Genomic DNA, 14,240 nt, shown 5'->3' with positions numbered 1-14,240 from the left:
TTATCTGACTGATAGCGGATAAGACAGGAGTGGACCAGGCGTTCGAGGAGTTTAGAGATGAAGGGAAGATTAGAAACAGGTCTATAATTAGCGGCACAGTTTTGATCGAGGGATGGTTTTTTAAGTAATGGATGTATGATGGCATGCTTAAATGAGGAGGGAAAGATACCGGAAGAGAGAGAAAGGTTGAACATTTTTGTTAGGTGAGAGGTGACAGCAGGGGAAAGGGACTGGAGGAGATATGACAGAATGGGGTCACTGGTGCAAGTGGTCGGCCGAGCAGATGCAAGGAGCCTGATAACTTCTTCTGTAACTGGTTCAAAGTCAGAGAGTGAACTAGATACAGTGGGGGAGGGAGGACAGTGCATGGTATGAAGGGATTGGGAGATAATTTCCTGTCGGATGTGGTCAATTTTTTCTTTGAAGTAATTGGCCAGATCGTCTGTGCGGAGATTCGTGGTTGGGGCCTGCACTCTTGGGTTGAGTAGGGAATGAAAAGTGTCAAAAAGACGTTTTGGGTTATTGGACAGTGAGGTGATAAGGGTGTTAAAATAGGTTTGTTTGGAGAGGTGAAGGGCAGAGTTGTATGTTTCAAGAATAAACTTATAATGGATGAAATCTTCGGGTAGATTAGATTTTCTCCACAGGCGTTCTGCGCACGTGGAGCACCGCTGCAGGAAACGTGTTTGCAGCGTGTGCCACGGTTGTCGCCATCTGTGCCGAGTTGTTCTATGTGTAGGCGGTGCAATTTCATCCAGGGCACTTTGCAGGGTTTCATTGTAATGCTTCAGATAATTCATATCTTCTTTGCTTTGTACACTTCCTGACTTGAGATTTATTTATCAATGGTTTTTATGTACTTTGTTTCATGAAGTGCTCCACCTCCCTTTGGTTAGCGTTTTTTGGACAGTTATGTTTACGTCCTGGAATGTAGGTACTGTGACAATATTTTTTGTTTTTTAGGCTGGTTGAATATCTGCAATCAATGAGAAATTTTTTCCTGCTTGAAGCTGGAGATACGATGTATGATTTCTACACCTCCATATTTGATAAAATAAGAGAGAATGAACAATGGCAGAACGTTGTCTTCCTAAATGTGCAGCTGCAGGAAGCTGTCAGTCAGCGGTACCCAGAGGACAGTACTCGGTAAGAAATGAGAAAAACGTTATGTAATTGAATAGCGAGTCAGGTGATGCTTTTGTAAACCAAGTGTAGAGAGAACAGTCCATGACTCCACAAAATTCTATATTTATGTTGGCAGGATGCACAGAATGGATGAATTTTATAAAGCATAGTCATGTTTATTAAATGGTTATTGTAGTTTCTGCAAACTTCATAAATTAGTAGTACTAGCAGATGTAAGAAACTTTGTCATTATCTGATCAGAGAATTGTACTTCTTTCTCTACTCATTAGCTGCCTCTTCTTCTCATTGCTGCCTCGAGAACTTCAAAAACAACTAACATCTGTCTTGGTCAAAGCAAGACAGAGTGCAAGTTCATAATCAGAATACAGCTGCCTATATATAGTCTATGGAGAGGGTAGGGAAAGTGATATTAGCAGAATAAGAGAACAAGCTGAGGGAGATGCATAGACCCAGCATTCTAGTAAGTATTTTACCTCTTCTCAGAGCTGGATTCACAGCTAGACTGCTCAGTACTGCTGTATAATGTCCTTGATATTGCTGCTACTTCTTCTGTCTGTGTGCTACACAGAAACAGCAGAGTAGGAATCCCTTATGTCTATTTGCCATGTATGAGAGCCATCATAGCACCTGGTTTCCCCTCACTAAGTCAGCCTGCAGAGGAAAAACTGGTGAAATATGCAGGATAGAATCATATAATGGATAGAAGTGGTGTTATTCCTCATGTACATTGCATTTCATCCTGGAAAGTTGTCTGAAATGACAGGTAATTTTTACTTTCTTAGACGTTTTATTTTTACAGCATTAGACATCCGTGGTCAGCATTGTAGCCACAGCACTGGGAATTTAGATATACATAACACCATAGGGAAAATGTGCCTGGAGTTTGTAAATTCTCTTAGCACTTTCACAATCTTAAGCCAAACTCATAGGTTAGTTGGTTTACTGTGATGTTTGTCCTAGTGAATGTCTGAGATGAGGGAAACTAGGTAGTGAGCCCCCTTAGGGATAGGGACTGGTATGTATGATTGAATGCTCTGCACAAATAAAAACAAATCCATCCTGAATGGATTTGTTTTACCAAAGGAAAGAGAATATCTACATATATAATTGCCAGTTGGGACTTCTGGCCGCTGTCCCCGAATTCCATAAGGCACCGCGGCAGTGTCACTTGCGCAGGAGCAGTTTGTGGCCGCGTCGTTACTACGTATGCGATGCGCAGGAATAGTGGTGACGTGTATGCCACTTGCGCAGGCGCAGTTCGTGGCCACGAACTGTGCCTGCGCAAGTGACATTCATGTCACCGCTATTCCCGCGCATGTGCAGTAACAGCCACAAGTGTGCGCTCTACCCGCGCATGCACAGTAACAACGCTGCTGTTACTGTGCCTGCGTGGGGAATAGCGGTGACGTCTGTTTTACTTGTGCAGCCGCAGTAACAGCCTTACGGCCACGAACTGCGCCTGCACAAGTGACAGATATAAGTCACCGCTATTCCCAGTAACAGCCATAAATGCGCGGTGTACCCACGCATACTTATGATTTTTGATTACCTCACGCAGCACAAACTTCTCCACAGTTCCATACTGTGTATCAATTTTGTCTACTATCAGACACAAAGATACTGTCTACTACTGGTAATGTACATAGTTCATACCACTGAGGCACTGCTTCTGGATTTGCCATTTTAACTGTAATGAACAAAAAAATAACTAAAAATATTTGGCCTCATCACCATTACGGCACAAAGAAAGCCAGTACCACACCAATATATACGTTATTACTCTGTCGCCTCATTGGGGGACACAGGACCATGGGTGTTATGCTGCTGTCCACTAGGAGGCGACACTATGCATAATCTGAAAAAGATTAACTGTGGCTCCTCCTGTGCAGTATACACCCCTGGACGGCATCAGCCTTCTCCAGTTTTTGCTTAGTGTCGCAAAGGAGGCACACCTAAAGATTTTTACTCCGTTTCCCGTTTTTTCCGACGGGATTACAGATGAAGAAAAGAGGGTCTCCTGTGAGACCCCCGGCATGGCTCCTTCCTCGGCCCCCTATTATGGGGTGCCCAGTTGAAGTTGAGATGGGTATTCCCCATGCTGCTCCTTCCCCAACCCCTCGGGTGTTGGTTCGAAGTCGAGACCCCCCTCCTTCCCCAATTCCTTTTGGTTTCTGGGTTGAGGTCGAGGCGAGGATAAAGGCCCCTGAAGGTGTGTGACAAAAGCACCCTCCCTATCCCCCTCTGGGGGTATTAGGTTGAGACACCTCAGGTAGGGCCTGTACAGGCAGCATCCTACAGCTCCCAGCAATGGGCCAGCATACTGCGCCTGCATCCAGGGACCCCAGCCCAGCTGCGGGCTCCTGTTGGGGCCGGGGGGAGTGCAGGCAGGCATGGCACATACAGACACAGGGCTCCCTGCGCCCCTGTCTCTGCGGCAGCACCAGCTCTCTACTGCCTCAGGGGGACCTCTACCGGGCTCCCCCTTCCGCTTATAGCCCCACCGCCATCCTGCCTTCAAATCCGGAGGGGTCCGGTTTAGATCCGACCCCCTCCCGGACTTTCGCGCCGGCCTGGAGCCATTCTGGTCCTCAGGCATCTAATTTAGGCCCCGGCTTCGGCCTAGCTGAAGCAGCAGCCTCCTCTCCGCCCCCCGGCCCGCCCCCCCGGATGACAAATATGACACTCTACAGTGTCATACAAGGGGTGGATCGAGACAGAAAGGGCGGGTTTTTTATAGCCTTGCCGCCTTTTTCCAGCTCTCCGCCCCCTTCTCCTCCTCTCTCCTCTGTCTCTGCAGCCATTTTCGGCTGCAGATTAACCCTGCATCTCCCGGTCTGCAGGACCAGGACCAGGCAGCCAGTCTCCGGGGGGCACAGGACTGTGGATCTTCGGCGCTGGACCTAGGGGTACACTGGTGGGGTAAGATCACAGCTGGGTTATTTTTACTCAGCTGTGAATCCATATTACCTATAAGACTCCCCTGTAGGTTCTCTACCCCTGTAAGGTCCATCTGCTGGCAGCACCTCTGCACTTTGTGCACTATGCAGGGCTCAAGGTCCAAGAGAACCAGGCAGATCTGCTATTATGCATTCTGCACAGCCTGCGGGACCGCTCTCCCCAGTAGTAGCACGTACCCGCATTGTCAGAACTGTATACAAACTACTGCCTCAAGAAGCCCCTGCCAATGCCTCGGTGTCTAATGCCACGCCGGAATGGGCTACTCAGTTATCGCAATCTATGACGCAGTCTATAGATAACCTAACTTCCACATTGCTTCAGGCTCTGCAGGGTCATGCCCCGGCTATGACCGTTACCCAACAACGGGAGAGCTTGACTCAGGAACAAGATGACCCTGGCACATCCACGTCTAGGTCAGGACGCAAGCGGATCCACAGATCAAGTCCATCTGCGTCATCCCATAGCACACGGTCATCCCCCTCTAGGGAGAGACACCGTAGCTCCAGGTCATCTAGACCGTCCCATTCCAGGGACAGACAATGCAGATCTCCGCAATCCCCAACCAGAGAAGGCCTCCTCCCCAGCCCACACAGCAGGGTATGCCTCAGTGATACACAGGATTCGGAAGGCATCTGCGACTCTGACTCGGACAGAGAAACGGAGGGGTCCCTGATCCCAATCCCTCCTAGCAATACAGCGCTAGTTGAGGACATAATATCGTCCATCCATCGGGTGCTGGACATTTCTGATCCGCCACCAGAGGTCCCAGAACATCAGATTTCCTTTGAAGGACCTCTGAAGCCTCCTAAGGTTTTTCTCTAACCACCCAGAGTTTAAGGCGATCCTTAAAAAACAGCTCTACAGCCTGAGAAAAAATTTGCTAATCGCAAATATCTGGGGGCGAGGTACCCCTTCCCAGTTAGAGAGGGTTTGTTATACCTGGGTTAGAGACTGACAAAACTCTACACATCAGTTAATGAGATTTGTTGTCTAACATGGGCTGGTTAATCACAGAAGGACACCAAGGAATGGACAGATCCACCTGAAGTGGATTAAAAGTCTCCAGGCTAGCAGCACAGACCCTCCTTTCATTGCCAGATAGCTCAACCCTCAGGGACGCAGCAGACCGGCAGGTAGAACGCATGGCTCATTCAATTTTCGAGGCAGCAGGGGCATCCATGGCTCCCGTGTTCGCCTCAGCTTGGGCTGCCAAGGTCATCTTGACCTGGGCAAAGAATTTACAAGCCTTCCAAGCATCCGCTCCTGAACTGTCGGACCAAGCGGTTCAAATTGCAGTTGTAGCAGATTACATGCTCCATGCAGCTCTGGTTTCAGCAAGGGGAGTCGCGGGGATAGCATCAAATGCCATCACGATTCGGTGTATCCTCTGGCTGCGGGAATGGAAAGCGGACGCAGCCTCAAAGGAGTCCCTCACGCACCTCCCCTACCTCAGTGGGAGTCGTTTCGGTGAACAGTTGGACACTATGATATCCAACGCCACAGGGGGTAAGAGTACTTCTCTTCCCCAACTGAAACCTAAACGCACTTACAAGAAGCGTAACCAAACTCGATTCCGATCCTTTCGGAATTCCTCCGGCTGGTCCGTCTCACGTCCGGTACAAAATCGTAACCGTTCCCCATGCAGGGACAACTCACGATCGACGCAAAGGTCGGACAAGACCTGGCAGTCAAAAGCAGGCCAGTCTAAGCCCAGAGGAGGAAAATCCAGACTTCTCCTCCTCATGACTCACGGACTCCGGAAAACACCACACCAGTAGGCGGCCGACTTTTGCAAAACCACCAGCCAAGGCTCGAGCCTACCACCAAGCGGTCTCCTCGCTTTGTTAATCAGGAGTCATAGTACCGGTACCCACGACCGACCGCTTCCGAGGGTTCTACTCCAATCTGTTCGTAGTTCCCAAGAAAGGAGGCAGCGTACGGCCCATACTAGACCTAAAACAGCTCAACAAATATGTACGGGTCCGTCACTTCCGCATGGAGTCCCTTCGGTTCATCTTGCGTCCATGGAGAAGGGAGAATATCTCGCCTCCTTAGACATACGTGCATATACCCATTGCACCTGCCCATCAGACGTTTCTCAGGTTCGCAATAGGCCAGGACCACTACCAATTCGTGGCTCTCCCCTTTGGACTCGCCACGGCTCCCAGAGTCTTCACCAAGGTCATGGCAGCAACCATGGACGTCCTGCATTCTAGAGGCATAGTAGTCGTTCCATACCTGGACGACCTACTCATCTAGGCTCCCACCTTCAAGGAATGCGAGCTCAGCGTCTCAATCACAACCGATATTCTCAGTCGCATGGGCTGGTTAATCAACCTACAAAGGTCATCACCAACCCCGAGTCAGTCCCTGACTTTCCTGGGAATGTTATTCAACACTTCCAGGGGTCTAGTGCTCCTTCCCAAGGATAAGGCACTGGCCCTCCGACTAGCAGATGAAGAAAGAGGGTCTCTTGTGAGACTCCCGGCATGGCTCCTTCCTCGACCCCCTATTATGGGGTGCCCAGTTGAAGTTGAGATGGCTATTCCCCATGCTGCTCCTTCCCCAGTCCCTCGGGTGCTGGTTCAAAGTCGAGATCCCCCCCCCCCCCATTCCCCAATTCCCTTTGGTTTCTGGATTGAGGTCGAGGCGAGGATAAAGGCCCCTGAAGGTGACAACAGCACCCTCCCTATCCCCCTCTGGGGGTATTAGGTTGAGACACCTCAGGTAGGGCCTGTACAGGCAGCATCCTACAGCTCCCAGCAATGGGCCAGCACACTGCGCCTGCATCCAGGGACCCCAGCCCAGCTGCGGGCTCCTGTTGGGCAAGTGGTCTTCAGCGGAAGCGTCCATGTCCATCAACATCCTGGAAATTCGTGCCATCCTTCTGGCATTGAGGGCTTTCCATCACTTACTGGCAGCCTCTCACATCAGGATACAGTCGGACAATGCCACGGCTGTGGCATATGTGACTCATCAAGGGGGGACCCGCAGTACCCAAGCGATGCGGGAAGTGCCACATATCCTCCGCTGGGCGGAGGACACAGGGTCGGTCCTTTCGGCGGTCCACGCTCCGGGTGTGGACAACTGGGAAGCAGACTTCCTCAGCCGACAAGGAATAGACTCGGGAGAGTGGTCTCTCCATCTCGAAAATTTTTCAACAGATCTGTCTCCGCTGGGGGACCCCGGATGTGGACCTAATGGCATCCCATTTCAATGCCAAGGTCTCCAACTTCATTGCCAGAACACACAATCTGCGGTCGCTCGGAGCAGACGCTCTGGTTCAGGACTGGACCCAGTTCCAGCTTCTGTATATTTTTTCCACCTCTCCCCCTGATATCCAGAGTGGTGAGGAAGATCAAACAAGAGGGAGTTCCAACCATCCTCATTGCACCGGACTGGCCCAGACGTACATGGTACGCCGACATCGTACAACTCACAGCAGACGCTCCCTGGCGTCTCCCCGACCGCCACGATCTTCTATCACAAGGGCCGTTCTACCACCAGAACTCAGGGGCTCTCAATTTGACGGCGTGGCCCTTGAGACCTGGGTTCTAACCCAGGCAGGGCTCTCGGCAGATGTCATTGGAACCATGATCAGAGCACGGAAACCAGCCTCTGCCAAGATTTATTACCGTACCTGGAAAGTTTTCTTTACCTGGTGCGAATCTCGTGGCCAGATCCCACTCCCTTATTCCCTACCCAAAGTTCTTGGTTTTCTCCAAGCGGGTCTGGAAGCCAGGCTGTCATTGGGCTCGCTTAAGAGCCAGGTGTCAGCCCTCTCAGTGCTTTTCCAAAAGCGCATTGCTACCAAGCCGCAAGTAAGGACTTTCCTTCAGGGGGTTTCCCGATTAGTTCCCCCCTACAGACGACCACTAGAAACGTGGGACCTCAACCTGGTCCTGACAGCATTGCAGGAACCACCCTTCGAACCCCTTAAGGGGGTCCGGCTCCGCCTTTCTCTCCCAGAAGGTGTTTTTTTTCCTGGTGGCAATCACCTCACTACGCAGGGTGTCTGAACTGACAGCACTCTCCTGCAGATGGCCTTTCCTGGTATTTCACGAGGATAAGGTAGTTCTTCGTACAGTCCCATCCTTCCTTCCGAGGGTTGGTCCGACTTCCACCTCAATGAGGAAATTTCTCTACCATCCCTTTGTCCGGTTCCGGTTCATAGAGTGGAGAAGACTCTGCATACGCTTGACCTTGTCAGGCCTTTGCATATATATGTGTCTAGGACTGCGTCCTTCCGGAGGTCTGATTCTCTTTTCCTCCTTCCGGAAGGCGGCCACAAGGGTAGGCCAGCTTCCAAAGCTACTCTTGCCAGGTGGATCAAATCCACCATACAAGAGGCGTACCGCCTTAAGAATTCTCCTCTTCCAGCCGGTGTTACGGCACACTCTACACGGGCGGTAGGGGCCTCCTGGGCCATTCGGCACCAGGCTTCGGCACAACAAGTGTGTAAGGCGGCCACTTGGACTAGCTTACACACATTTACTAAACACTACAGGGTTCATACCCAGTCCTCAGCGGACGCGAGCCTGGGTAGACGTGTCCTGCAGGCGGCGGTGCCCTAAGTGTACGGGCCTGTCTGCACAATATTCGTCCATTGCTTCCCACCCAGGGACTGCTTTAGGACGTCCCATGGTCCTGTGTCCCCCAATGAGGCGACAGAGTAAAGGAGATTTTTGTGTACTCACCGTAAAATCTCTTTCTCTTAGCCTCTAATTGGGGGACACAGCTCCCACCCTGTTGTCCTTTCCGGGCTGTTGTAACTGAGTTCTCGTATTGTTTCTTGAGCTCGTACATAGTTGCCTTCTTACAGGCATAATTATGTTATTCATGTTACGTTCCTCCTACTGCTTTGGCACAAAACTGGAGAAGGCTGATGCCGTCCAGGGGTGTATACTGCACAGGAGGAGCCACAGTTAATCTTTTTCAGATTATGCATAGTGTCGCCTCCTAGTGGACAGCAGCATAACACCCATGGTCCTGTGTCCCCCAATTAGAGGCTAAGAGAAAGAGATTTTACGGTGAGTACACAAAAATCTCCTTTTTTATTACCTCAGCCAGCAGCAAATTCAACACAGTCCCATACTGTATAACAATTGTGTCTGCTATCTGAGACACGCAAGTACTCTCTACTACTGGTATGTACATACTTCATACCACTGAGGCACTGCTTATGGATGTGCCATTTTAACTGTACTCAACAAAAAAATAACTAAAAATATTACCACTGCTCCTGTCAGCACCACTAAGCATACACAGATGTTGGATAAATCCAAACGAAGAGGAAAGCAGCAACACTTCCGTTTTGTGATGAAGAAACCTTAGTCCTTTAATACCAATATAAATTCATGGACAAGGTAAACAGGGCAGGGACAGTGCAAGTAAGAAGGACGACGGCTGTTTCGCGTTAACCACGCTTCCACGGGTCCAGAATGTCACCTTTTTTACCTTGTCCATGAATTCATAGTGGAAATAAAGGACTAAGGTTTCTTCATCACAAAACGGAAGTGTTGCTGCTTTCCTCTTCGTTTGGATTTATCTACATGTTTCTTCCTGGCAAGCACCAAGTGACTTTACTCCCATAATGTGCCAATGATTCAGAATGTATCCCTCTATACCAGTAAGTAACTCATTACATTTATCTCAGTGCCATTCATTTTTTTTTTCTTCTATTTGGACTGATACACAGATGTTAGTTTTACTGCACTCCCAATACGATAGCATTGGGCCTATTTCTTGTATTCTCAAAATTGTCTGTTCACATACAGGTTATCCATCTTCTTTGAAAATGTTGATTTGGCTAAAAAGAAACTTCCAGTACATACATTGGATGGCCTCGTACTGAGTTATAAGGTAACGGCATACTGTATCTTTTACATACCCGGCCTCGTACTGAGTTATAAGGTGACGCCATATTGTATCCAGTGCATACCTGGCCTCGTACCGAGTTATAAAGTGACGCCATATTGTATCCAGTGCATACCTGGCCTCGTACCGAGTTCTAAGGTAACAGCATACTGTATCTTTTACATACCCGGCCTCGTACCGAGTTATAAAGTGACGCCATATTGTATCCAGTGCATACCTGGCCTCGTACCGAGTTCTAAGGTGACGCCATATTGTATCCAGTACATACCCGGCCTCGTACCGAGTTATGTGATGCCATATTGTATCCAGTGCATACCCAGCCTCGTACTGAGTTATAATGTGATGCCATATTGTATCCAGTGCATACCTGGCCCCATACAGAGTTATAATGTGATGCCATATTGTATCCAGTGCATACCTGGCCTCGTACTGAGTTATAAGGCGACGCCATATTGTATCCAGTACATACCCGGCCTCGTACCGAGTTATAATGTGATGCCATATTGTATCCAGTGCATACCTGGCCTCGTACCGAGTTCTAAGGTGACGCCATATTGTATCCAGTACATACCCGGCCTCGTACCGAGTTATGTGATGCCATATTGTATCCAGTGCATACCTGGCCTCGTACCGAGTTCTAAGGTGACGCCATATTGTATCCAGTACATACCCGGCCTCGTACCGAGTTATGTGATGCCATATTGTATCCAGTGCATACCCGGCCTCGTATCGAGTTATAAGACGACGCCATATTGTATCCAGTGCATACCTGGCCTCGTACCGAGTTCTAAGGTGACGCCATATTGTATCCAGTACATACCCGGCCTCGTACCGAGTTCTAAGGTGACGCCATATTGTATCCAGTACATACCCGGCCTCGTACCGAGTTATGTGATGCCATATTGAATCCAGTGCATACCCGGCCTCGTATCGAGTTATAAGGTGACGCCATATTGTATCCAGTGCATACCCGGCCTCGTACTGAGTTATAATGTGATGCCATATTGTATCCAGTGCATACCTGGCCCCGTACAGAGTTATAATGTGATGCCATATTGTATCCAGTGCATACCTGGCCTCGTACTGAGTTATAAGGCGACGCCATATTGTATCCAGTACATACCCGGCCTCGTACCGAGTTATAATGTGATGCCATATTGTATCCAGTGCGTACCTGGCCTCGTACCGAGTTACAAGGTGATGCCATTTTGTAGCCAGTACATACCCGGCCTCGTACCGAGTTCTAATGTGATGCCATATTGTATCCAGTGCATACCTGGCCTCGTACCGAGTTCTAAGGTGACGCCATTTTGTAGCCAGTACATACCCGGCCTCGTACCGAGTTATAAGGTGACGCCATATTGTAGCCAGTACATACAAACCTTGTTCTTATCTAAAATCCTATCCTGCATATAATCATAGACTTTATTTATGAATATTAAAAGGTAAGAAGGCATCAAATGTACCTAAACCACCCTGTATCATACACTAATGAAACCTGCCTGACAGTGGAGGTAGGCACCCTACTTTACCGCGGTAGGCGCCCCCACTCCTCGAAGGCTCACCCTGTTGTTGCCCTGAGAGCTCCCTACAATAGAGGAAACCTAGTAAGCACTACAACAGATCACTATAGTAACACCTACCTAACAGTGGAGGTAGGCACCCTAAGTTGTTGCGGTAGGCGCCCCCACTCAGCGGTGGCTGACCCTAGGGTCCCTTACTAGCCCTGAGCTCAGGAAAGATACAAGATAAATGTCCCAATACACCACAGGTACCCGTAAGAAGTAAAAAACAGAAAAAAATGGAAAAAATAACCAGAAAAAAATGATCAAAACAAAACCAAAAAATGATGTGAATACATTTCAGAATACTGTAGCCCAGAGGAATAATTTCAAAGCGACGCGTTTCCCCCCCTTTTTGGGAATAACGGGGGTTCATCAGGGGTAACACAGCCACAGCCTTACAGCTCCTCTATTTTTTCATTGGTGTATGTGGCTGTGTTACCCCTGATGAACCCCCGTTATTCCCAAAAGGGGGGGGAAACGCGTCGGGCATTGTATGGGGACTGTGTGAGAGTAGCTGACCACCGAGACCATCCTCATCTGGGGCAGTAGTGGGACGAACAAGATGGAAGTTCCCAGCATGTTGATAAGTATACTTTATGCAACTGCTCTTGTTTGTATATATCAGCAGGACGATTGAGTCCTTTAATGTATATGTTAAAGTGAGCTGGGTTAATTCTCCTTTATAACTGTTAACCACGAGTGGTTGGTAGTATGTCCCTACTACCAGGAGGTCTTCTCTCCTAATTATTTACACCTTTGTCTTGCTTTGGCATATTGGATGCTGGCTATTGAGCCTGTGAACCATTAGACTAATAGAGTTCCTAGTGTTATATAGTGTTCATTTCTTCATCTTTGAGCACTATTTTGCAAGATAAGGTTATATCTCTCTAGATTAATAGAGGAATGCTGACAGCATATTCTATATTTGCACGTTGGAAGGTATCTTTGTGCTGGAAGTATATATAACACTGGTCAACAGCATTTTTGGTGCCAAAGATATTTCATCGAATTTAGGGTATTTTTGGGGTGCTGATTCTGAATATGTCATCAGTTTTGCCAGATTGGCTCAAGTTTTTGAGATTTTTGGTATCTTATTTATAGCACTTGTTGGTAAATGCGACGCATCATCTCATTAATTTCTTTGGATTAGTACTTGAACTGAGCAGTTCTCAATATAGTTTTGTGTTAATTAGTGTTCTAAAAGTTTGTTCATAGCTTGATTTTTGCACTAACTTTATGTTGTTGTCTGTTTTCCAGTGAAAAGCATGAACTCATCAAGAAGAAGTTGTCTTAACGATCCAGACTCATTCTGTTACATTTGTGGTGAATACACACTGCCAAAACATAGAAGAAACATAACAGACTTCGTAAAAAAAGTGTATTTTGCCTATTTTGGGGTTATGCTTGGGGACTAAGACAAGTTTTGGGCACCACACATAGTGTGCAAAGCATGTATCGAATTATTACGAAAATGGAGCAAAGGACAAAGAAAAAGCTTCAAATTTGGTGTTCCAATGGTGTGGAGAGAGCCAAAAAATCATCATGATGACTGTTATTTATGGTAAACACAGGTACAGGCACATCTTCACAATGAGGGACAGGCCTTCTTGCAGATTCCATGTTACTCCCATTTTCGTTTCTTATGCTTATTGAATCCTTGCACTTGCACTGCACAGAAATAACAGTCATCATGATGATTTTTTGGCTCTCTCCACACCATTGGAACACCAAATTTGAAGCTTTTTCTTTGTCCTTTGCTCCATTTTCGTAATAATTCGATACATGCTTTGCACACTATGTGTGGTGCCCAAAACTTGTCTTGGTCCCCAAGCATAACCCCAAAATAGGCAAAATACACTTTTTTTACGAAGTCTGTTATGTTTCTTCTATGTTTTGGCAGTGTGTATTCACCACAAATGTAACAGAATGAGTCTGGATCGTTAAGACAACTTCTTCTTGATGAGTTCATGCTTTTCACTGGAAAACAGACAACAACATAAAGTTAGTGCAAAAATCAAGCTATGAACAAACTTTTAGAACACTAATTAACACAAAACTATATTGAGAACTGCTCAGTTCAAGTACTAATCCAAAGAAATTAATGAGATGATGCGTCGCATTTACCAACAAGTGCTATAAATAAGATACCAAAAATCTCAAAAACTTGAGCCAATCTGGCAAAACTGATGACATATTCAGAATCAGCACCCCAAAAATACCCCAAATTCATTAAAATATTTTGGACACCAGAAAAATTTTTTTTTTTTGTTGACCTGTGTAATTATTTATTCGGATTAAAGTGTATTATTACACTCTGGTTACCCGTGATCTCTTATGGGACTAGTCAGACTACTGGTTATTTAGCCAGAGTATCCTACAAATTATTCCTCTGGGCTACAGTATTCTGAAATGTATTCACATCATTTTTTGGTTTTGTTTTGATCATTTTTTTCTGGTTATTTTTTCCATTTTTTTCTGTTTTTTACTTCTTACGGGTACCTGTGGTGTATTGGGACATTTATCTTGTATCTTTCCTGAGCTCAGGGCTAGTAAGGGACCCTAGGGTCAGCCACCGCTGAGTGGGGGCGCCTACCGCAACAACTTAGGGTGCCTACCTCCACTGTTAGGTAGGTGTTACTATAGTGATCTGTTGTAGTGCTTACTAGGTTTCCTCTATTGTAGGGAGCTCTCAGG

General features: G+C 47.4%; 1 protein-coding gene across 1 annotated transcript in view; it reads left to right on the top strand.

Moving 5' to 3' along the window:
* TUBGCP5 (tubulin gamma complex component 5) overlaps positions 1-14,240 on the top strand; it is a 96,577-nt gene that overhangs the window by 67,159 nt on the left and 15,178 nt on the right. The window contains exons 16-17 of the mRNA XM_077296894.1: positions 964-1,146; positions 9,882-9,966. Coding sequence (XP_077153009.1) covers positions 964-1,146; positions 9,882-9,966 — 268 coding nt within the window. The remainder of the gene's footprint in view (positions 1-963; positions 1,147-9,881; positions 9,967-14,240) is intronic.

The sequence above is a fragment of the Ranitomeya variabilis genome, chromosome 3 (genome assembly GCF_051348905.1).
Source record: "Ranitomeya variabilis isolate aRanVar5 chromosome 3, aRanVar5.hap1, whole genome shotgun sequence".
NCBI classification, from domain to species: domain Eukaryota; kingdom Metazoa; phylum Chordata; class Amphibia; order Anura; family Dendrobatidae; genus Ranitomeya; species Ranitomeya variabilis.
This window is presented reverse-complemented; position numbering and strand designations above follow the sequence as displayed.